General features: G+C 39.3%; 1 protein-coding gene across 2 annotated transcripts in view; it reads left to right on the forward strand.

Annotated features, from left to right (window-relative positions):
* Window positions 1-26,288, forward strand: part of NEK10 (NIMA related kinase 10) — a 290,181-nt gene that overhangs the window by 99,275 nt on the left and 164,618 nt on the right. For both annotated transcript variants that reach the window (XM_043443207.1, XM_043443206.1), the window contains 4 exons: window positions 3,088-3,133; window positions 5,579-5,700; window positions 5,843-5,945; window positions 25,796-25,871. In XM_043443207.1, the coding sequence (XP_043299142.1) occupies window positions 3,088-3,133; window positions 5,579-5,700; window positions 5,843-5,945; window positions 25,796-25,871 (347 nt within the window). The remainder of the gene's footprint in view (window positions 1-3,087; window positions 3,134-5,578; window positions 5,701-5,842; window positions 5,946-25,795; window positions 25,872-26,288) is intronic.

Consider the following 26,288-nt stretch of genomic DNA (forward strand, 5'->3'; position numbering starts at 1 on the left):
ATATATGTGTTAGTATGCTGTAATGTTCTTTATCTTTCTGGCTTACTTCACTCTGTATAATGGGCTCCAGTTTCATCCATCTCATTAGAACTGATTCAAATGAATTCTTTTTAATGGCTGAGTAATATTGCATGGTGTATATGTACCACAGCTTCCTTATCCATTCGTCTGCTGATGGGCATCTAGGTTGCTTCCATGTCCTGGCTATTATAAACAGTGCTGCAATGAACTTTGAGAGAGCTCAAGGCTGTAGGACCTTGATGTCACCATGGGCTTAAGGAGAGGACAGCAAACTGAGGTCATAAAGGAGGCAGTGATGGCAGACAGGAGTGGGAGAAGTGGTACTAGAATGGGAGAGTGTATTTGTTAATGTTAATACTGAGTTGCAGTAACAAAGACGCCCCAAAATATTGATACATGGGCTTGAAGGCGAGGCCTCTGCGTGTGGGGCCTTCATCTTCCTGCCAGTCCAGGTGCATTGCTCTGCTCCACGCGGTCATGCAGGAACCTGCTCCTCCTCTTCCATTGCAGCCACCAAGGTGATGCACCCTGTATTTTGGGTTCAGACAGTGAGCACCCCTCACCCTCCACTGGGGAGAGCTGAGTGATAAGCCCCCTCAGGGCTGCAGGAGAGGCTGAGAGACATGACCTGTGGTGGGAAGTGCATCCTGCTGCCACCTGATGGATGGAGCAGCGTGAGGGCAGGTTTCAGTGGACAGCCAGAGGACTCTCCTGTGAAATGGCAAGAAGAAAGGCTAGAGAGAGATACAAGACATCTACGATGTACCAGTGACTGTTCTGAGATGAAACAAACTCCAGTTTACTTAGAAACTCAAATTGTAAATAAACAACCACAAGAACTTAGTATTCTTTTGGAAAATTATCCCTTATTAAAAAAGTAGAATTTCCATGTTACATTCTAAGTCTGCAGTGTAGGAGACTTGGGTTCAATCCCTGGGTTGGGAAGATCCCCTGGAGAAGGAAGTGGCAACCCACTCCAGTACTCTTGCCTGGAGAATCCCATGGACAGAGGAGCCTGGTGGGCTACAGTCCATAGGGTCACAAGAATCATACTTGACTTAGCGACTAAACCACCACCCATTCTAAGGTAAACTATGCCAAAGAGAAATTTTACTGGACGCTTTTAGGAGTGCATGTGTGCTCAGCCATGTGCAACTGTTTGGGACCCTATGGACTGTAGCCTGCCAGGCTCCTCTGTCCATGGGATTCTCCAGGCAAGAATACTGGAGTGGGTTGCCATGCCCACCTCCAGGGACCCCTTTTGTTGAGGTATAAATGATATGACAGCAGATTAGTTTCAGGTGAGCAATATGATGGTTCAATATTTGTATATATTATGACATGATCACCACACGAAGTTCATTTTCATCCACCACATGTAGCTACACATTTCCCTTACGATAAGAACTTTTCCCCCAAACTTATTTATTTTTAATTGGAGGGAAATCGCTTCACAGTATTGTGTTGGCCCCTGCCATGTGTCAACTCGAGTCAGCCATAGGTATACATGTGTCCCCTCTCTCTTTAACCTCCCTCCCACTTCCTACCCTTCCACTTGTCTAGGTTGTTGAAGTGAAGTGAAGGGTTAGTTGCTCAGTCGTGCCCGACTCTTTGCGACCCCATGGACTGCAGCCCGCCGCCAGGCTCCTCTGTCCATGGGATTATCCAGGCAAGAATACTGGAGTGGGTAGCCCTTTCCTTCTCCAGGGGATCTTCCCGACCCAGGGATCGAACCCGGGTCTCCTGCACTGCAGGCAGATTCTTTATCTACTGAGCTATGAGGGCAGAGCCCCAGTTTGAGTTTCCTGAGTCGTACAGAAAATTCCCACCAGTTTCCAACTTGAATCTGGGAAGACGGTACTGATGAACCTATTTACAGGACAACAGTGGACATGTAGACATAGAGAACAGACTTATGGACACAGGCAGTGGGGAGGACACGGTGGGGGTGGGACAAATGGAGAGAGTAACGCAATAAGAACTTTTAAACCGCAAGGAAAACTTTATTCAGGACCACTGCAATAGAAGTCAAACTATTGCAAGAAAGGAGAGAGATTGAACTCAGCTCTCAACTGAAGAGGCATGACTGGGGACTCACAACTAAAAGTCAGGGCTGGGGGTGTCAAAGAATGGAAAATTGGCTAGTTATCAGGTTGGGGGAAGAAAAACTTGATTAGATCGCAAAGATAGGGGGTAAGGAACTTGACTGGACATCAAGAGTGCGAGATTCCCACTAAACTAACTGAGCAGGATTCTCGCCAAAACCAGGCAGGCTAAGGAGAGGAGGCCTAGTCCAGAGGAGCACCTAGAGGAGCCTGCCCTAAGTTTGTTCAAGGAGGGAGACATGGGCAATTATTAGTATAATTTTAATGGGATTAATAGCTTATTTTGATGTGAAAATATTAGTCGCTCAGTCATGTCAGCCCTTTGCAGCCCCATGGACTGTAGCCCGCCAGTCTCCTCTGTCCATGGGATTCTCCAGACAAGACTACTGAAGTGGGTTGTCATTCCCATCTCCAGGGAATCTTCCCAACCCAGGGATTGAACCCGGGTCTCCTGCATTGTGGGTGGATTCTTTACCATTAGTTTCACACTAATTTTGGAGAGCATAGAAAGACATGAGTCATGTAAATAGACACAGTTTATATAAACATTTAAGTGGCAGGGAGAGGTTAAGAGCATAGGTATATGTGTTCAAAGTTAATTGTTTCATTTCAGTTTTCTCCTCTATGCAATCTGTGGTATTGGAGCAGGGTGTGTTAAATGAATTCTTAAGATAGCTTCCAGTTCTATAATCCTCCATTTTAGTTAAGTGAGAAAGCACAACCAGTTTTTATTGCTATTTTATAAGGCTATATAGGAGATTGCTGTTTTCAGAATAGTTTTGTAAGCAGCATATGAAAAAGAATCATGAAAAATTAGATGATATTTTGAAATGCTTTGTTGTATAAATAAATGTAAACAGGATAATTTCTTTGTTGTTTTCAAATATGAAGCCCAACTAAATTATGAACACAAGTTTATATTTTGAAGTAGGTGTAATGTTTTTTATTTATTTTCTTATAGCTTTATCATCCAAACGTTGTACGCTATTATAAAACATTTCTGGAAAGTAAGTATGAGTTTTCATGATATTTCTAATAAAGTATCTATGTTACTTACAACTTACATATTTTTTAAAGAATGTTACAAAATAAGCTTAATCAACTCTTTTCTTTACCTTTTTTCTGTTATATGTATGATAATTGATATTTTTCATCACTTTCTTGGGCAGTGAAACACTGATAGTCAAAGATCAAAAGATACTTATAAAATACTTAGATCTCTCTATATAAGATTTCATGAACAAACCAAAATAATAATTATTGCTATTTTCATATACAAAAAGCCCTTAGTGGGATCAGGAGAAAATAAAACTAAAGGATGGTGGCTTCTTTAAGAAAAAATAAAAAGCTTTTTTTAAAAAAATTAAATTGGATGATTTTTTTCTTTTTTTAAATTATTTTTAAATTTATTTATTTTACTTTACAATATTGTAGTGGTTTTTGCCATACGTTAATGTGAATCCGCCATATGTGTACATGTGTTCCCCATCCTGAAAGAGCCCCCCCTCCACCTCCCTCCCCATCCCATCTCTCTGGGTCATCCCAGTGCACCAGCCCCGAGCACCCTACATCATGCATTGAACCTGGACTGGTGATTCGTTTCACATATGATAATTTACATGTTTCAATGCCGTTTTCCCATATCATCCCGCTCTTCTAAATCAGATGATTTTTCCACCGTCTTCCCCTCAAACAAATTGGGCTGGGTTTTTGAGGTTTCTTTCTCTTGAAGTTCAGGTAATTGCCACAAGGTGGCGATGGAACCCTGACTCTGCATCATCTTTAGGATGATGGAATACAGAATCAAACGTTGAGATAAAATCAAACTCAGACTTGTTTTGAAAAACAATAGAACTTTTGACTGAAGCAGTATACATTTTAATAGACCTGACGTGCTTCACTTGTGAAATTTCACAGTAAGTCTCCACATGGAGGGGCTTCCTCGCTGCCTCTCTATCAGTGTTTGTGCTCAGGTCCTCAGTTGTGTCTGACTCTTTGCCATCCCGTGGACTATAGCCCTCCAGGCTCCTCTCTTCATGGGACTCCCCCAGCAAGAAAACAGGAATGCCACTTCTTCCTCTAAGGGATCTTCCCTACCCAGGGATCGAACCCGTGTCTCTTATGTCTCCTGCGTTAGCCGGCAGATTCTTTACCGCTGGCTCCACCTGGGAAGCCCCTGTCAGTGCTAATGCTGTGCAAACCTGGCAGTGTTACGAGCTTTCCCACCCTCTGGTTGACTCAGAGGAACTCAGTGGTGAAATCTGCAGCAAACCCAGCTCCCTCGGCCATTTGTTCTTGATGTTAGAATAATTTCCCATAATTTAGCACACATCCCATCATAAAGAGGTCTAGATTGGCTTCTGACTTATGCTGAAGTGATACCATTCATCTTAATTTGAAAACAAAATAACGTGACTTCTTCAGAAAAGAATTGAAAGTGATTTTGCAAATACATAAAATATGTTGAAATAGATTAGGAAATCATGATAAAAGGAAATAGAAGATGAGAAAATTTAAAATAAAGCTAAAGTTAGTTGTTGTTGTTTAGTCACTCAGTTGTGTCTGACTCTTTGTGACCCCGTGGACAGGCTCCTCTGTCCATGGGATTTCCCAGGTAAGAATATGAGGTGGTTGCCATTTCCTACTCCTGGGGATCTTCCTGACCCAGGGATTGAACCTCTGTCTCCTGCATTGGCAGACAAATTCTTTACCGCTGAGCTACCCGGGAAGCCCATACCTATTTTACATACATCCAAAACATTACAGAAGATACATATCACATACTGTTGTTAATAGTTTCATACTAGTTTTGGAGGAGAAAGTAGAATTTACTTCTGTTTCTTAACATCCAAAGAAAAGAGGCAAAGCCAGTCAGTTATGAGATTCCTGGGACCCATCAGCTGCAATCTGGAGAAGGCCAGCTTTCTCAGTCCTTGTCAGAAGCTGAGATTTTCTATCATGGGTGGTGTATCCAATGCGCTTTTTTCTAAACCATGATGTTTCACTGTAAAACACTGTAAGGTAAATGTATGAGACTGAAGAACAATACATTGAAAACATTTTTCTGAATGTATAGTTTGATTTAAGTGTAAATTTTAGAGCACTGAGTGGAGAGATGGGTTTACCTGTTCTTCAGGGAATTCTCCGTGACGGGAGCGTTTGCTTCTCTTTGGTGATTCTTAGCCCTTCCACGTCCTGGTGTACACAGAAAATGGTAACATTTGCCACCGTAAACTTATGCTAGGGGATTGCCTGTAGTTGAAAGAGATCCAGTGGCCCCCAAGGCCCCCTGGCCCCTGACCCTTCCAGCTGAGTGAAACCACATTCCTAACTCTTCTGTGATGTGTGTGCCCTGAACACCCATTGGGAAGTTTGGATTCTAATTCATAAGTTCTTTCAAAATGTCTATATTGAGTTTAATTTTCTATTACCTTTTCTGTTTTTATATATAGATGATAGGCTGTATATAGTTATGGAACTTATAGAAGGGGCCCCTCTTGGAGAGCATTTCAGTTCTTTGAAGGAAAAACGACATCATTTTGCTGAAGACAGACTATGGAAAATATTTATACAGGTATCGTTCATCTTCATTAACTTTTCCTATGAAACAGTAAAGGTCTCAGCTGATTCCCCAGAGGTGTGTGTGGTGGCTGTGAGTGGCTGTCTGTCCGTATATATCAAGGAAATAACCTTTGTTTGTTGCTTGCTGTTTGCAGCTGTGCCTGGCTCTTCGGTACTTGCACAAGGAGAAGAGGATCATCCATAGAGACCTGACGCCAAACAACATCATGCTGGGGGACAAGGACAGAGTGACTGTCAGTAAGTATAAAATCGGAAAGTTTCAGCTTGAGAGTCTCTGAATATTATCCTAGGGCAGAGTTGTTGGACAGAACTTCCCACATTGATAGGTGCGTTATCCATCTGTGTTGTCCAGTCCAGCAGCCACTGGCCATGTGTGGCTGTTGGGCACTTGAAATGTCACAGTAGTGACTGAGGATATGAATTTTAAATTCTACTAACTTTTAGTTAATTTAAGTATCCCTGTGTGGACTAGTGCATACTATAGTGGACAGTAACTAGTGAAGTTCTTGATGTTCTTGAAGTTCTCAGTATGAGAGAATAAAATACTCTTAGAATGCTGGAGCCTTTAATTCCTAAATCAATGGTTTCTAGGGTTTTTTTCTTTCTGTAGAACACTTCTTCATCAACACTGGCTTTTATGACTACCACATGAACACACTATTGTACTGTTTTGATATAGTCTGTGACATGGGTGACCAATATACATATCAAGGACTGTAAAAAATCTAGCCATTTGTATACTTCAACATGTTTACTTTATATCACAGTATCTTCAAATGTAGCAGGTTATCTGAATGTTATATAAATTTTTGCAGTGAGAAAGTTAGTTTTTTCCCCGTAGTTGTATATTTCTCAATCATAAAATGAGCTTTTTAGCTTAGAATGATATATTAGCTTTCCCCTGTCCTCTTCACTCATGAATACTAGCTACTCTAGTGGTTTGCCTGCTACAAGTAGGGAGAAATAGCTAAATCAGTGTTCTGCAAGTATTTGTGATCGTGACCTTCCATTAGTAAATTCTTTTGATAACACACTGCCAATATGCGTGTTGTTGTTGTTATTGTTGTTCAGTAACTGCCATGTCTGACTTTTTGTGACCCCATGGACTATAGCACGTCAGGTTCCTTTGTCCTCCACTATCTCCCAGAGTTTACTCAAATTCATGTCCATTGAGTTGGTGATGGTATTAATATATGACCATCACTAGTAATTGCCCTCCACTGTTCCCCAGTAGTGTACTGGATACCTTCTGACCTGGGGGTCTCATCTTCCAGCATCATATCTTTTTGCCTTGTCATGCTGTCCAGCCAGAGTGGGTTGCCATTTCCTTCTCCAGTGGACAGCATTTTGTTTGTCCACACTCTTCAATGTGACCCATCCATCTTGGTGACTCCTGGCCTCCTAGCTTCATTCAGTTATGCCAGCACCTTTGCCATGACAAGGCTGTGATCCATGAAGGGGCAATATATGTATGCTTATTTATAAATGCTACACACATATCACTGTATAATTATTCTATAGTACATGGAGTCAACAGAAATAACATGCAAAGAAATAACATGCAAAGAAAAAACATGCATTAAAATTCAAGATAGAGATTTTGATATTTTTGCCCCTCCCCACTGCCTAGTGGATTGCCTTAGGCACCCAACATAGGAGATCCTCTCCTAAATTTTACTGATGTGAAAGACATTTGTGCATGCTTGTATGCACGTGTGCTAAGTTGCTTCAGTTGTGTCCAACTCTTTGCAACCTTTGGATCGAGCCTGCCAAGCTCCTCTGTCCATGGGATTCTCCAGGCAAGAAAACTGGAGTGGGTTGCCATGCCCTCCTTCAGGGGATTTTCCTGACCCAGGAATTGAACCTGTGTCTCCTACATTGGCAGGAGGGTTCTAAACCTGAAAGAGATTTGACAACATTTTAAAGCTGAGTCTCTTAGTTTGGGAAGTATCTGATTCCTCATGAAGCCAACTTCAAATGTAGGCTTTTACCATAACCACATCCTCAGTAACAATGATTAGATTCACTGTCCAGATTTTTTTTTTTGATAGAGCATGCTATATTAGTTTTAAAAAGCCCCAAACAGAAGCTCTGTCAAAATCTTCAGTGCAAAGTTACTTGGTAATATTTCAAGACAGTGCTTTGTGATATACGTGATGAGGTCAAATAATTGTGACTCTGTCTTGGATACACATTTAATTTACTTAATCATTAGAAGTTAATTATAATTTGTTTATCATAACCTTTTTTACTTTTTTCTTTTTATCAATTATACTTGTGTTTCCTTAAGAACTTTTTTTTTAGATCTTCCTTGGTGGCTGAGACAGTAAGGTATCTGCCTACGATGCGGGACACCCACGTTCAGTCCCTGGATTGGGAAGATCTCCTGGAGAAGGAAATGGCAACCCGCTCCAGTACTCTTGCCTGGAAAATCCCATGGATGGAGGAGCCTGGTAGGCTACAGTCCATGGGGTTGCAAAGAGTCACATACGACTGAGCCACTTCACTTCTTCTTTAAGAATTTTTACTATTTAAAGTTTGTATGCTTGTAGATATTTTAATTTATAAATTAATAAGGATTATTATAAATTGTGTGTTTGAATTTCATCACAAATAGTATATATATATATTTTAAATACTATTAAACAGATGTTTAATGGTTTAATAGATCTATTTAATTTTCCTAAAGGTGATTTTTCAGACCATATTTTCTGAGTCTAGCCAACGCTACGTCCCATTTTCTTACATTTAAATACATTGAGGTTCATCTTTTATTGTAGTAGTCTGATTTATTTTCTGTCTAAACTTATTTCAAGTAATTCTTATATTTACATTCTTTAACCAGTACCACACATCAAAATGGTTTACAAAATAAGATAGTGCTAAAAATCTTGTAAAGAAAAACCTATGCCTTTGCAACCCACAGTTCCAGTTCCTTAAAACAACCACTTTTCATTCTTTTTTAGCTCTATTTTCTGGTATTTGGTTTTCCATTGGCTTCCCTGGTGGCTCAGTCAATAATCTGCCTGCAATGTGGGAGACCTGGGTTGGGAAGATCCCCTGGAGAAGAAGATGGCTACTCACTCCAGTGTTCTTACCTGGAAAATCCTATGGACAGAGGAACCTGGTGGGCTACAGCCCATGGGGTACAAAGAGTCAGACATGACTGAGTGACTATCACTGTGATAGTTGAGGATTCAATTTTCTTGCTTTCTCTTCTTCCCCACTTGCCATCCTGCAATATATTTATAGCACAGTGTAAAAGTGAAAGTTGCTCAGTCGTGTCTGACTCTTTGTGACCCTATAGACTGTAGCCCACCAGGCTCCTCTGTCCATGGAATTCTCCAAGCAAGAATACTGGAGTGGGTTGCCATTCCCTTCTCCAATTTATGGAACAACTGGAGGTTAAATCAGTATTCAGTATTTACATTATTACTACTGTGTAACTATTGTTCAATGTTGATTACTTCTCCTTCCTTATAGGCCTTTTGTTTTTCTTAGAGTTAATAATTGCCTTTTTTAAAAAAAATTTTCCTAGTTTTCTGTGTACTTTCATTTCTTCTTCCCAGATATTCTAAAAGGAATATAAAAGTCCTCTTTGTCTATTTTCCACATGGTCAGACAAGACAGTTACTCTTTTTTTTTTTTCTTGGATACTCATTTTCTGTAGTTGTCTGTTGTAACATAGACCGAGTTTGACTTTAGGTCTGTTATACAGCTATTGTCCTGGAACTTTCATGCTCTTCTTCTTCTTTTTTTTTTTTAATTTGGCTACACTATACAGCTTGTGAGATCTGTTCCCTGACCAGGGATTGAATCTGGGCCACTGCAGTGAAAGCACTGAACCCTAATCACTAGACCACCAGGGAACTCCCTCCTCCTTTTCTGTTTGGAGCCTCTATTTCCTACATCCTCTGGACTTCTCTTTCTTTTATAACTCCCCTATTTTGCCAAAGTGTATCTTTTAGTACTTTACTAAGAAAGAGTGCTTTGGAAATTATCATTTTTATTTTTTTAAAATTTCTAATTAAAAACTTTTGGAGATAAAAGTGGCATATACATTCTTTTAGTGTCAGGTGAACAACATAATGATTTGATATTTGTATACATTATAAAATGATCATCACAATAAGCCAAGTTAATATCCATCATGTTACATAGTTATTTTTTTTCTCTTGTGTTGAGAACCTTTTAAGATCTACTCTCAGCAACTTTCAAATATGCAATACAGTATTATTAACTATAGTCACCATGCTGTATATGACATCCCCAGGACTTATTTATGTTAGAACCGGAAGTTTGTATTTTGACCCCCTTCACCCACTTCTCCCACTCCCTATCCTCTGCCTTTGGCAGCCACTAGTCTGTTCTCTGTATCTATGAGCTTGATTTGTTTTTGTTTTTTACAGTCCACATGTAAGTGAGATTATGCAGTATGTCTTTCTCTGTCTGACTTATTTCACGTAGTATAATGCCCTCAAGGTCCATTCATGTTATTGAAAATGGCAAGATTTCAGTCTTTTTTATGACTGAACTGTATGTGTATGCATGTATGTATGTGTGTGTATGTATATATGAATAAAGTATATGTATATACTTATGAGGGCTTCTCAGGTGGCGCTAGTGGTAAAGAACCCATTTGCCAATGCAGGAAACATGAAAGACTTGGGTTTGATCCCTGGGTCAGGAAGATCCCCTGGAGGAGGGCATGGCAACCTGATTCAGTATTCTTGCCTGAGGAATCCCACGGACAGGGGAGCCTAGTGGGTTACATTCCACAGGATCATAGAGACACAACTGAAGTGACTGAGCATGCACATGCATGTACTTATGAATAAATATATGTATATTTAGATACATATACACACACATACACTAGGTTGATCACCAATCTAGTGTCGGGAGAAATATCAGTAACCTCAGATATGCAGATGACACCATCCTTATGGCAGAAAGTGAAGAAGAACTAAAGAGCCTCTTGATGAAAGTAAAAGAGGAGAGTGAAAAAGTTGGCTTAAAGCTCAACATTCATAAAACTAAGATCATGGCATCTGGTCCCATCACCTCATGGCAAGTAGATGGGGAAACAGTGGAAACAGTGGCTGACTTTATTTTTGGGGACTCCAAAATCATGGCACATGGTGATGGAAGCCATGAAATTAAAAGATGCTTACTCCTTGGAAGGAAAGTTATGACCATCTAGACAGCATATTCAAAAGCAGAGACATTACTTTGTCAGCAAAGGTCCATCTAGTCAAGGCTATGGTTTTTTCCAGTGGTCATGTATGGATGTGAGAGTTGGACTATAAAGAAAGCTGAGTGTAGAAAAATTGATGGTTTTGAACTGTGATGTTGGAGAAGACTCTTGAGAGTCCCTTGAACTGCAAGGAGATCCAACCAGTCCATCCTAAAGGAGATCAGTCTTGGGTGTTCACTGGAAGGACTGATGTTGAAGCTGAAACTCCAATACTTTGGCCACCTGATATGAAGAGCTGACTCATTTGAAAAGACCCTGATGCTGGGAAAGATTGAGGGCAGGAGGAGAAGGGGATGACAGAGGATGAGATGGTTGAATGGTATCACCAACTCAATGGACATGAGTTTGGGTAAACTCCAGGAGTTGGTGATGGAGGCCTGGCGTGCTGTGGTTCATGGGGTTACAAAGAGTCAGACACAACTGAGCGACTGAACTGAACTGAACTGAACTGAGTCATCCCAGGCCATAAAATGACTGACAAGAATCTTGAAGAAAGGCAGATTTCCATACAAATATATAGCCTTTCATTAACATAGATTAGGAGAACAATGTATGAGTATAACATGCTGGTTTGTCAAGTCAGTTCTGAGCCTTTAGGTGGAACTGACTTGAAGACAGAATCTAGGGTAAATACATAGTACATTAACATAGCTTAAGACAAATATTTCCATAAGATAAATACATTGTTTAGCTCAAGGTTTGAGAAAAGTTCAGGTGGAACCAGGTGTCATGGCAACACAGAATTTTAAGAGCAACCTCTTTTTAAATTTGTGTAGAGAAGGGGAAAAAATATAACATGTTTGTTTCCTCCTGCCACTTAAGATAGAGATAAAAATAATGTCTGACACTTGCAGCTTATTTCCTCCATTTGGAGACCCCTGTCCTTCCTGCCTGTTACCCTCTCAAAAGCCTTTATGAAAGACCAGATTATGTACTGGCTTTTATGCCTGGTGGGAGTTTGGTCTTTATTCTTCGTATCTATCAGAAGCCTTTGAGAAATTTTAACCTCGTAAGTAGTGATACTGGTTTAGGTTTTTCAAAGATTGTAGTGCTGATTTGGAGAATTATGTTTTGGAAGGTAGTTATGGATGTGGGGAACTATAGAAAGTATAGTTCAGTAGAGTTCAGGAGAGTTCATGGTGGCCTGAACTAGGTGATAGTGGTTGTATTAATTATCCATTGTTGTGTAACCAGTTACCACAAAACTTAGTGGCTTAAGACAACACACATTTATTTTCTCACCATTTCAAGGATCAGGAATCCAGCAGCATCCTTGCTGAATGGTTCTGGCTCAGGGTCTCTCATGAGCTTTCAGTCAGGCTGTGAGCCAAGGTTGCATCTTGGAAGTCTTGACTTGGCCTGGGAAAGATGGAAAGTCAGTCATATCTGACTCTCTGCAACCCATGGACTTTAGCCTGCCAGGCTCCTCTGTCCATGGAATTCTCCAGGCATTTCTATTGGAGTGGGTAGCTGCTCCCTTTGCAAGGGATCTTCCTGACCCAGGATCAAACTGGGGTCTCCTGCTTTGCAGGAAGATTCTTTACCAGCTGAGCTACCAGGGAAGCTGCTTGGCCTGGGAGTCCACTTCAAAGAAGGCTCACATGACTGGCAATTAGTTCTGACTTTTGGCTGGAGATTGGTCTCTCATTCACCAGGACCTCTTCTCTCTGTGGCCCTTCAGCAGAATATCCTAGACTGTTTTACATAAGTTAGATAACTATTTCTTAACTATAAATTCAAAGTGAAAGTGAAGTCACTCAGTCATGTCCGACTCTTTGCGACCCCATGGACTGTAGCCTACCAGGCTCCTCAGCCCGTGGAATTTTTCAAGCAAGAGTACTGGAGTGGGTTGCCATTTCCTTCTCCAGGGGATCTTCCCAACCCATGGATCGAACCCGGGCCAGGGATTGGACCCAGGTCTCCCACACTGCAGGCAGACACTTTACCATCTGAGCCACCAGGGAAGAACTCATAACATCAAAATCATAATATATAAAAGAAAATATTAATTCATTGAATTTCATTGAAGTTTAAAACTTATGGTCTATGAAAGATATTACTAATAGAATGAAAAGACAAATTGCAGACTGGGAGAAAATATGTGTAGGTCATCTATTTAACAAAGAATTTGTAACAATAATACAAGGAATAAGAAAGCTCAGTAATAAGAAAACAAACAACCCAATGGAAAAAAGGGCCAAATTTTGACAAGCACTTCACTAAAGAAGATACAGAAGATGGCGGAGGAATAGGACAGGGAGACCACTTTCTCCCTGACAAATTCATTGAAAGAACATTTGAACACTGAGCAAATTCCACAAAACAACTCTGAACACTGGCAGAGGACACCAGGCACCCAGAAAGGCAGCCCGTTGTCTACGAAAGGAGGTAGGACAAAATATAGAAGATAAAAAGAGAGACAAAAGAGTTAGGGATGGAGATCCGTCCCAGGGAGGAAGTAGTAAAAGAGAAGTTTCCAAACACCAGGAAACCTTCTCACCAGCGGGTCTGTGGGGAGTTTTGAAATCTCAGAGGGCAACATAACCGGGAGGAAAAATACATACATACATACATACATACATAGCTAGCTAGCTAGCTAGCCAGCCCACAGATTGCGTGCCTAATGGCAGTTCTCAGTGGAGAAGTAGTCCAGATGCTTGCATCCACCACCAGCAAGCAGGGGCTGAACAGGGAGGTACAGGCTGCATTGCTTAGGGTAAGAACTGAGCCTGAAAGCCCTGAGGGCAATCTGAGGGAGCTAATGTGAAATAGCAACCCAAACTGTGGGACAGACAGGGAGAGAGAGAGAAAAAAAAGAGAGAGAGAGCACTTTGCCGTGAAAAGCCCTAACCGAAGGCACTGCCAGCCCTGCACACAGAACAAAGGACTGAGTGAATACCAGAGGAGAGCTAGCTGACTGTGGACCAGCCCATCCCCTGCCAGAGGCAGGGAGGCAGGCGGGTGACAGCTAGAGCTGGAAAGGGGCAAACTCAGCCCCAGAGATGGCATCTTCCACTAAACTGTGAGCAGGCTCCCAGGTGCCAACCAGGCCTTCCTGGGATCCTGGACAGATGATATCTGCCAGGAGGGTTGAAGCCAGAGATCAGCTCCCCAGAAGAGACACACGGCACACCTGAGATGGCGCACCTGGGGAAAACCGAGCGGCTGGATGGGGGGGGGGGGGCGGCGATAAGACGCATCACCAAAGCTGGGAGAGTGCGCTCGCCAAGCACCTGGTTTGCCTGAGCTCCTCGGACCTGGGAAGGGCACACAACCCAGGGCCCACTTTAGACAGTTCCTCTGCGAGCAACCTGGAAGCTTGAAGCAGTGAGACAGGGAAAGCATACACGCCCGTGAGCGGGGCAACCAGGGCCGGGACATGTGCAGCGCTCCCCCACAATCCAAGTGATATTTGTTTGCAGTGTTCCTCCCTCCCCAAAGTGTGACTGAACAAGCAAGCCTAAAAAAAAAAAAAAAAAGTGACCACCACCGCACCCCTTGTGTCAGGGTGGAAATTAGACACTGAAGAGACCAGCAAACAGAAGAAGGGGAAATAAACAGAGGGGACCACTTTGGAAGTGACAGGTGCAATAGATTAAAACCTCTGTAGTTAGCACAACTTACATTGAAGGGGCCTATACTCTGAGAAGTATAAGCTGGAACAAGGAACTATCTGAAACTGAGCTGACTCCATACTGCCTGCAACAGCTCCAAAGAAATTCTTAGATATATTTTTACTATTATCATTTTTAAATTAAAAATTTTTAAATTTAAATTAAAAAAAAATTAAGTCCTTTACTACTCCTTTAATTTTCATTTTTATAACCTACTATTACCTTGCAAAAAAAGACCTTAATTTCATATACATTTTTTATAACTTTTATGATTTTGTTTTGCTTTTTTAATATTGTATTTTTGAGAGTCTAACCTCTACTCTAGATTTTTAATCTTTGCTTTTTGGTATTTTTAATCAATTTTGTACCTTTAAGAATCAAATCTCCAGTACCCATTTTTACTTAGGAGTGTGATTACTGGCTTGATTGCCCCCTCCCCCCTTTGAATCTCCGTTTTCTCCCCCAGGTCACCTATATCTCCTCCTACCTCCTTGTCTTCTCTACCCAACTCTGTGAATCTCTTTGGGTATTCTGGGCTGTGGAGAACACTTAGGGAACTGATTACTGGCTAGATCTGTCTCTCTGCTTTTGAATCCCCCCCTTCCCCATGTCTCCTCCTGCTCACCTCTATCTCCTTCCTCCCTCTTCTCTTCTCTATGTAACTCCGTGAGCCTCTCTGAGTGTTCCAGGCTGTGGAGAGCATATAGGGAAGTGATTACTGGCTAGCTTGCTGTCTCCCCTTTTGATTCTCCCGCTTCTCCTCCTGGTCACCTCTATCTCCCTCCTCCCTCTTCTCTTCTCCATGTAACTCAGCGAACCTTTCTGGGTGTCCCTCATTGTGGAGAATCTTTTCTCCATTAACCTAGATGTTTTATCATTGGTGCTGTATGGATGGAGAAGTCTTGAGGCTACTGTAAGAATAAGACTGAAAACCAGAGGCAGGAGGCTTAAGTCCAAAACCTGAGAACATCAGAGAACTCCTGATTCCAGGGAACATTAATTAATAAGACCATCCAAAAGCCTCCATACATACACTGAAACCAAGATCCACCCAGGAGCCAACAAGTTCCAGAGCAAGACATACCATAAAAATTCTCCAGAAACACAGGAACATAGCCCTTAGCTTTAGTATACAGGCTGCCCAAAGTCACACCAAACCCATAGACATCTCAAAACGCACTACTGGATACTTCATTGCACTCCAGAGAGAAGAAATCCAGCCCCACCCACCAGAACACCGACGCAAGCTTCCCTAACCAGAAAACCTTGACAAGCTACTCGTCCAACCCCACCCACAGGGAAAAACCTCCACAAGCAAGCTAAACAAGATGAAAAGGCAGAGAAATACTCAGCAGGTAAAGAGACATGATAAATGCCCACCAAACCAAACAGAAGAGGAAGAGATAGGGAGTCTACCTGAAAAAGAATTCAGAATAATGGTAGTAAAAATGATACAAAATCTTGAAAACAAAATGGAGTTACAAATAAATACCCTGGGGACAAATATTGAGAAGATGCAAGAAATGTTTAATAAGGACCTAAAAGAAATAAAAAAAGAGTCAACCAATAATGAATAATGCAATAAATGAGCTAAAAAAAACACTCTGGAGGGAACCAACAGTAGAATAACTGAGGCAGAAGATAGGATAAGTGAGGTAGAAGATGGAATGGTGGAAATAAATAGAGCAGAAAGGAAAAAAGAATTGAAATTAGGACAACCTCAGAGACCTCTGGGACCATGTCAGATGCCTAACATTCGAATCATAGGAGTCCCAGAAGAAGAAGAAGACAAAAAGAAAGGTCATGAGAAAATAGTTGAGGAGATAATGTTGAAAACATCCCTAAAATTGGGAAGGAAATAGCCACCCAAGTCCAAGAAACCCAGAGAGTCCCAAACAGGATAAACCCAAGGCAAAACACCTGAAGACACATAATAATCAAATTAACAAAGATCAAACACAAAGAACAAATGTTAAAAGCAGCAGTGGAAAAACAACAAATAACACACAAGGGGATTCCCATAAGGATAACAGATGATCTTTCAATAGAAACTCTTCAGGCCAGAAGGGATTGGAAGGACATACTTAAAGTGATGAAAGAGAAAAACCTCCAACCCAGGTTACTGTACCCAGCAAGGATCTCATTCAAATATGAAGGAGAATTCAAAAGCTTTACAGACAAGCAAAAGCTGAGAGAATTCAACACCACCAAACCAGCTCTTCAACAAATGCTAAAGGATCTTCTCTAGACAGGAAACACTGAAAGGGAGTATAAACTTGAACCCAAAACAACAAAGTAAATGGCAATGGGATCATACTTATCAATAATTACCTTAAATGTAAATGGGTTGAATGCCCCAAAGACAAAGCCTGGCTGAATGGATAAAAAAACAAGACCCCTATATATGCTCTACAAGAGAGCCACCTCAAAACAAGGAACACATACAGAATGAAAGTGAAGGGCTGGAAAAAGATATTTCACACAAATGGAGACCATAAGAAAGCAGGAGTCGCAATACTCATATCAGATAAAATAGACTTTGAAATAAAGCTGTGAAAAGAGACAAAAAAGGACACTATATAATGATCAAAGGATCACTCCAAGAAGAAGATATAACAATTATAAATATATATGCACCCAACATAGGAGCACCACAATATGTAAGGCAAATACAAGTATGAAAGGGGAAATTAACAATAACACAATAATAGTGGGAGACTTTAATACCCCACTCACACCTATGGATAGATCAACTAAACAGAAAATTAGCAAGGAAATAAAAGCTTTAAATGATACAATGGAGCAGTTAGACTTAATTGATATCTATAGGACATTTAACCCCAAAACAATAAATTTTACCTTTTTCTAAAATGCACACAGAACCTTATCCAGGATAGATCACATCCTGGATCACATAAATCTAGTCTTGGTAAATTCAAAAAAATTGAAATCACTCCAAGCATCTTTTCTGATCACATTGCAGTAAGATTAGATGTCAATTACAGGAAAAAAAACTATTAAAAATGCCAACATATGGAGACTAAATAACATGCTTCTGAATAACCAACAAATCAGAGAAGAAATAAAAAAATAAATCAAAATATTTATAGAAACAAATGAAAATGAAAACACAACAACCCGAAACCTATGGGACACTGTAAAAGCAGTGCTAAGGGGAAGGTTCATAGCAATACAGGCTTACATTAAGAAACAGGAAAAAATCAAATAAATAACCTAACTCAACATGTAAAGCAACTAGAAAAGGAAGAAATGAAGAACCCCAGGGATAGAAGAAGAAAAGAAATTATAAAAATTAGGGCAGAAATAAGTGCAAAAGAAACAAAAGAGATCATAGCAAGAATCAACAAAACTAAAAGCTGGTTCTTTGAGAAGATAAATAAAATTGACAAACTATTAGCCAGACTCATCAAGAAACTCATCAAAAAAGGGAGAATAATCAAATCAACAAAATTAGAAATGAAAATGGAGAGATCACAACAGACAACACTGAAATATAAAAGATCATAAGAGACTACTAACAGCAATTACATGCCAATGAAATGGACAACTTGGAAGAAATGGGCAAATTCTTAGAAAAGTATAACTTTCCATAATGGAACCAGGAAGAAATAGACAATCTTAACAAACCCATCACAAGTACGGAAATTGAAACTGTAATCAGAAATCTTCCAACAAACAAAAGCCCAGGACCAGATGGCTTCACAGCTGAATTCTACAAAAAATTTAGAGAAAAACTAATACCTATCCTACTCAAACTCTTCCAGAAAATTACAGAAGAAGGTAAACTTCCAAACTCATTCCATGAGGCCACCATCACCCTAATTCCAAAACCAGACAAAGATGCCACAGAAAAAGAAAACCACAGGCGAACATCACTGATGAACATAGATGCAAAAATCCTTAACAAAATTCTAGCAAACAGAATCCAACAACATATTAAAAAGATCATACACCATGACCAAGTGGGTCTTATCCCAGGGATGTAAGGATTCTTCATCATTCTCAAATCAATCAATGTGATACACCACATTAACAAATTGAAAGATAAAAACCATATGATTATCTCAATAGATGCAGAGAAAGCCTTTGACAAAATTCAACATCCATTTATGATAAAAACCCTCCAGAAAGTAGGAATAGAAAGAATATACCTCAACATAATAAATGCTATATATGACATACCCACAGCAAACATTATCCTCAATGGTGGAAATTGAAAGCATTTCCCCTAAGGTCAGAAATAAGAAAAGGGTTCCCACTCTCACCATTACTCTTCAATATAGTTTTGGAAGTTTTGGCCATAGCAATCAGAGCAGTAAAAGAAATAAAAGGAATCCAGATTGGAAAAGAAGAAGTAAAACTCTCACTGTTTGCAGATGACATGATCCTCTACATAGAAAACCCTAAAGACTCTACCAGAAAATTACTAGAGCTAATCAGTGAATATAGTAAAGTTGCAGGATAGCAGCAGCAGCAGGATATAAAATTAACACACAGAAATCCCTTACATTCCTATACACTAACAATGAGAAAACAGAAAGAGAAATTAAGGAAACAATCCCATTCACCATTGCAACGAAAAGAATAAAATACTTAGTAATAAATCTACCTAAAGAAACAAAAGACCTATATATAGAAAACTATAAAACACTGATGAAAGAAATCAAAGAGGACACAAACAGATGGAGAAATATACCATGCTCATGGATTGGAAGAATCAACATAGTGAAAATGAATATACTACCTAAAGCAATCTATAGATTCAATGCAATCCCTATCAAGCTACCAACGGTATTTTTCAGAGAACTAGAACAAATAATTTCACAACTTGTATGGAAATACAAAAAAACCTTGAATAGCCAAAGCAATCTCGAGAAAGAAGAATGGAACTGGAGGAATCAACCTGCCTGACTTCAGGCTATACTACAAAGCTGCAGTCATCAAGACAGCATGGTACTGGCACAAAGACAAATATAGATCAATGGAACAAAATAGAAAGCTCAGAGATAAATCCATGCACCTATGGACACTTTATCTTTGACAAAGGAGGCAAGAATATACTATGGAGAAAAGAGAACCTCTTTAACAAGTGGTGCTGGGAAAACTGGTCAACCACTTGTAAAAGAATGAAACTACAACACTTTCTAACACCATACACAAAAATAAACTCAAAATGGATTAAAGATCTAAACGTAAGACCAGAAACTATAAAATTCCTAGAGGAAAACATAGGCAAAACCCTCTCTGACATAAATCATAGCAGGATCTTCTTTGACTCACCTCCCAGAATATTGGAAATAAAAGCAAAACTAAACAAATGGGACCTAATTAAACTCAAAAGCTTTTGCACAACGAAGGAAACTATAAGCAAGGTGAAAAGACAACCTTCAGAATAGGAGAAAATAATAGCAAATGAAGCAACTGACAAAGAATTAATCTAAAAACTATACAAGCAGCTCCTGCAGCTCAATTCCAGAAAAATAAATGACCCATTCAAAAATTGGGCGAAAGAACTAAACAGACATTTCTCCAAAGAAAACATATAGGTGGCTAACAAACACGTGCCAATATGCTCAACATCACTCATTATCAGAGAAATGCAAATCAAAACCACAATGAGGTACCATCTCATGCCAGTCAGAATGGCTGCTATCCAAAAGTCTACAAACAATAAATGCTGGAGAGGGTGTGGAGAAAAGGGAACCCTCTTACACTGTTGGTGGGAATGCAAACTACAGCCACTATGGAGAACAGTGTGGAGATTCCTTCAAAAACTGGAAATAGAACTGCCATACGACTCAGCAATCCCTCTGCTGGGCATACACACCGAGGAAACCAGAATTGAAAGAGACACATGTACCCTAGTGTTCATCGCAGCACTGTTCACAATAGCCAGGACATGGAAGCAACCTAGATGCCCATTGGCAGATGAATGGATAAGAAAGCTATGGTACATATACACAATGGAATATTACTCAGCCATTAAAAAGAATGCATTTGAATCAGTTCTAATGAGGTGGATGAAACTGGAGCCTATTATACAGAGTGAAGTAAGTCAGAACGAAAAACACCAATACAGTATACTATCGCGGGCGTGTGCAACATCTGCTGGATCATCAAAAAAGCAAGAGAGTTCCAGAAAAACATCTATTTCTGCTTTATTGACTATGCCAAAGACTTTGACTGTGTAGATCACAATAAAGTGTGGAAAATTCTGAAAGAGATGGGAATACCAGACCACTTGACCTGCCTCTTGAGAAACCTGTATGCAGGTCAGGAAGCAACAGTTAGAACTGGGCATGGAACAACAGACTGGTTCTAAATAGGAAAAGGCGTATGTCAAGGCTGTATATTGTCACCCTGCTTATTTAACTTCCATGCAGAGTACATCATGAGAAACGCTGGGCTGGAAGAGGCACAAGCTGAAATTGAGATTGCCTGGAGAAATATCAATAACCTCAGATATGCAGATGACACCACCCTTATGGCAGAAAGTGAAAAGGAACTAAAAAGCTTCTTGAGGAAAGTGAAAGAGGAGAGTGAAAAAGTTGGCTTAAAGCTCAACATTCAGAAAACTAAGATCATGGCATCTGGTCCCATCACTTCATGGGAAATAGATGGGGAAACAGTGGAAACAGTGTTAGGCTTTATTTTTGGGGGCTCCAAAATCACTGCAGTTGGTGATTGCAGCCTTGAACTTAAAAGACACTTACTCCTTGGAAGGAAAGTTATGACCAACTAGATAGCATATTAAAAAGCAGAGACATTACTTTGCCAACAAAGGTCTGTCTAGTCATGGCTATAGTTTTTCCAGTGGTCATCTATGGATGTGAGAGTTGGACTGTGAAGAAAGCTGAGTGCTGAAGAATTGATGCTTTTGAATTGTGGTGTTGGAGAAGACTCTTGAGAGTCCCTTGGACTGCAAGGAGATCCAACCAGTCCATCCTCAAGGAGATCAGTCCTGGGTGTTCATTGGAAGGACTGATGCTGAAGCTGAAACTCCAATACTTTGGCCACTTGATGCGAAGAGTTGACTCATTGGAAAAGACCCTGATGCTGGGAGGGATTGGGGGCAGGAGGAGAAGGGGACGATAGAGGATGAGATAGCTGGACGGCATCACCAACTTGATGGACATGAGATTGGGTAAACTCCGGGAGTTTGTGATGGACAGGAAGGCGTGGTGTGCTGTGATTCATGGGGTCACGAAGAGTCAGACACGACTGAGCAACTGATCTGAACTGAACTGAACTGAATGCATATATATGGAATTTAGAAAGGTGGTTACCATGACCCTATATGCGAGACAGAGAAAGAGACACAGATGTATAGAACAGTCTTTTGGGCTCTGTAGGAGAAGGCGAGGGTGGGATGATTTGAGAGTATAGCTTTGAAACATGTATATTATCATATGTGAAACAGATTGCCAGTCCAGGTTCTATGCATGAGACCAGGTGCTCAGGGCTGGTGCACTGGGATGACGCTGAGGGATGGGATGAGGGGGGAGCCGGGAGGGGGATTCAGGATGAGGAACACATGTACACCCATGGCTGATTCATGTCAATGTGTGGCAAAAACCACTACAATATTGTAAAGTAATTAGCCTCCAATTAAAATAAATTAATTAACAACAACAACAAAGAAGATACACTGATGGCAAATAAATACATAAAAATTGCTCAACACCATTAGTCATTAGCAAAATTCAAATTAAAGCTACACTGAGCTTTCACTGCATAGTAATTAAAATGGCTAATTAAAAAACCCTGACAACTACAAACGCTGATGAAGAGGCAGAAACAACTAGACCTCTATTCATGTCTGGTGAGAACACACTGGAAAATATTTTGACTTGGTAATATTTTAATGAAATTAAACATATATTTCTCATAGTATTTAGTAATGTCACTCCAAGGAATCAAAGAGAAATAAAAATCAATCTTTGCAGAAAAATTTGTGTGCAGTTATTGTGTTTACTTGAGTTTGTAGTATAATCGTGAATAGAAATGGTGAGAGTGGACATTCTTGCCTTTTTGTTTGTAGCCTTGAGTTTATGCAACTTTGTCTTAATTACTATAGCCTTGTAATAATTATTAGTTCATTGTAGAAAGCTACTTTTTCTATAAAAATCCATGGCTTCTCTTGGCCTTTTCTATTTCTGTATTAATTTTATACTCAATTTGTGAAGATCCACTCAAAATATGAAGAGGCATTTGATTGGAATTACATAAATTAACTTAGAAAGAATGAAATTTATATAATATTGAAAATTCCAACCCATAAATTTGGACTTTCTCTCCATTAATTCTAGTCTTTATTGACTCTGTAACAAAATTTTATAATTTTCTCTGCATAGGTCTTTCATATCTTTTGTCATGTTTTCCTAGGTATTTGTTTCTATGCTACTGTATAATTAGTATGCTTTCTTCTTCTTCTTCCTTGAAAGGAAAGAGAAAATAATATTTTCTGATTTATTTTTAAAATTTAGTTATCAAGGCCCATCAAAGATGTGCTTATATGACAGTCTCTTCAAAATATCTATCAGGATATTAACAAGACAACTATATCTTTTCTTTTATGCTTTAATTGAGACCTGATTGACATACAACATTATGTTAGTTTTTAGTGTATAACATAATGATTTGGTATTTGTTATATATTGTGAAATGATCATTGTAAGTTGCGATAATATCCAGCCTTGCTTTTGATCTTAAGGGAGGGACGTTCAGTCTTTTAACATTAAGTAGAGAGTTAGCTGTACGTTTTTTACAGGTGCCCTTTATTGGGTTAAGGAAATCCTATTTCCCATTTTGCTGAAAAGAATAGATGCTGAATTTTGTCAAGTTCTTCTTATACAACAATTGAGATGATCATATGATTTCCTTCTCTAATGTTCTGATCTGGGAAGCAATAGTGATTCATTTTTAAATGTTGGACCAGCCTTGTATTTCTAGCATAAACTCCACTTGATTATTATGGGTTATCCTTTTAAATATACCTCTAGATTGAATTTACTTATATTTTATTGGTAATTTTAGCATCTGTTCTCATGGGAAATGTTGTCCTGTGGTTTTCTTTTCTTATAATGCCTTTGTTTGGATCTGGTTCCGGGTAATACTGATTTCGTAAGCTGAGCTGGAAAGTGTTCTCTCCTCTTCTGTTTTCTGGTAGAGCTTGGGCATGACTGACATCTACTCTCTAAATGTTTGGTTGATTTTGTAAATGAAATTACCTAGGCCTGATTTTCCTTTGTTGGCAGCTACTGTATTGTGTTTTGATGAGGATTTGGGGCTTTAGAATTGAACAACCACAAATTCATGTGTAACTATTCATTTCTACCTATATTCTCTTTGAACTTCCGTTTCTTCATCTGTAAAATGGGTCACTGTGAGATTAAATAACAATATATATCAGTTGGTTATCACTGTGATATATATACTACATTTGTATATTTTAACTTATTCACATTTTAATATTATAGTACTTACTACTTTTACAGATAAGAAAACTATTACAAACAGAAATTAAATAACTTCCCCAGGGTTACTCAGGTAGCACATAATGAGGCTGGGGTTTGAATTGAGCCTGTCTGGTTCCAGAGTCCTTGCCTTTAATCACTGCTGCTGCTAAATCACTTCAGTCATGTCCGACTGTGTGTGACCCATAGACAGCAGTCCACCAGGCTCCCGTATCCCTGGGATTCTCCAGGTAAGAACACTGGAGTGGGTTGCCATTTCCTTCTCCAAAGCATGAAAGTGAAAAGTGAAAGTGAAGTCGCTCAGTCATGTCCGACTCTTAGCGACCCCATGGACTGCAGCCCACCAGGCTCCTCCGTCCATGGGGTTCTTCAGGCAAGAGTACTGGAGTGTGTTGCCATTGCCTTCTCCTTTTAATCACTAAGAGGCACTAACTATAATAATTGCTATCCCATTGTTGAGTATTAGCACAGACAATATATGTAAGCAGCTAAACCTATGCTAATTCAAGGTTGTTGTTTAGTACACTGGTATGTGAAGAACTGACTCGTTTGAAAAGATTGAAGGTGGGAAAGATTGAAGGCAGGAGGAGAAGGGAACAACAGAGGATGTGATGATTGGATGGCATCACTGACTCAATGGGCATGAGTTTGAGTAAACTCCGGGAGTTGGTGGTGGACAGGGAAGCCTGGCATGCTGCAGTCCATGGGGTCGCAAAGAGTCATGACTGAGTGACTGAACTGACCTGATTGTTATTCATAACACAAATTAATATTACTATGAACAAAGTCAAGTACTTCAAAATATTTTCAACCTGTCAAAGACATTTTATTATAGACAATCAAGTACGTTGTATTGAAAATTTATCACAGTGAAATTCCATACATATTTAGTGCACTTAAAAAAGTCATATTGTGAACATCAAACTTTACTAGGAATAGCAACTTGAATTTTTGCCCTTGTTCAACTCTGTACTTTTGTGTAATTCTAGTAATTAAACTTCTTGAAAAGTTTGCAAATCCTTACAATAGTAAAAGGAAGAGTATCTGTTTCTACCACTTTGATATTAGTTGTTGAGTGGCTTAAAAAGAGAAGTATTTGAACACTCTTGGAAGAATTTAGCTAGGACTAATGTTAAATATAAATATTTAGTGTTATAGTTTAAAAATTAGAATCTTTTATATTAACATTAAGCATATTATTATATATGTATTTTGATTTAACTGTGAATATTGTATTTACTGTGACTTCATACAGATAGATGCCATTAATTTCAGGTTTTCAGATCTTCATGGTGATTATTTAGGCTTAGCATATTTATTTATTTATTTTGGCCCATTAGATGATGACTACCATATGCCAAAACATTAGGTTCATTTTATTTATTTGAAAATTATAAAGAATAATCTAAAAAGTAGAATTACAAGTTCAAAAGTGCCTTGTCCTATCTTTCAGTCAGCAAGACTTATTTTAATATTTTTAATGATAGATCTTATTATGTCAATACATATAATGGCATAATGTATGTATACCATTAATGAAAACTGGGAATGGTTCAGAATATTGTACATGGGGCATTTTGACAGGGAAAGACAAGAAAAACTTTCTCTTGTGAATTGTAATAGTTTTTTGTTATTTTGTTTTCTGCAGAATGTTAAAAGCTAAGGAACAGTGTTAATTCTGGGAAAATATAATAAAATTGCTTTGTTTTTTAATTGTAGCTGACTTTGGCCTGGCAAAGCAAAAACAAGAAAGCAGTAGACTTACATCTGTTGTGGGAACAATTCTGTACTCCTGGTAAGGACAGTTATTTTATGGTTCTCAAACATCATTCTTAACTGGTTTGGGCTTTCATTTCTTTTCTTGGTGTGCAAAGGAAAGACATTTACCTCTAATAAGTTTTCTTCAATTAGCCAGGTAATACACATGTGTAGAATCGTGCCATTACATATTTAAAATAACCAACTATATCTTTCCTTTAAGGTAACTCTGCCCCTCAATTACTTGTAATTGAAATGATCCTCAGCACACAATAGGTGTACAAAACTTGTTGAATGAATCTGTGAATGAACTAGTAGACTTGGTTTGCAACATGTCACTTGGAACATTTAATTGCACCTATTGTATACATGATTCTTTTATTCATCTATAGACATTCAAGGTCAAGGAAAGGGTTTTTAAAGTCCTAATGCTTGTCCTAGCATCTGGCAAATA

Source organism: Cervus canadensis, chromosome 22, assembly GCF_019320065.1.
Source record: "Cervus canadensis isolate Bull #8, Minnesota chromosome 22, ASM1932006v1, whole genome shotgun sequence".
NCBI classification, from domain to species: domain Eukaryota; kingdom Metazoa; phylum Chordata; class Mammalia; order Artiodactyla; family Cervidae; genus Cervus; species Cervus canadensis.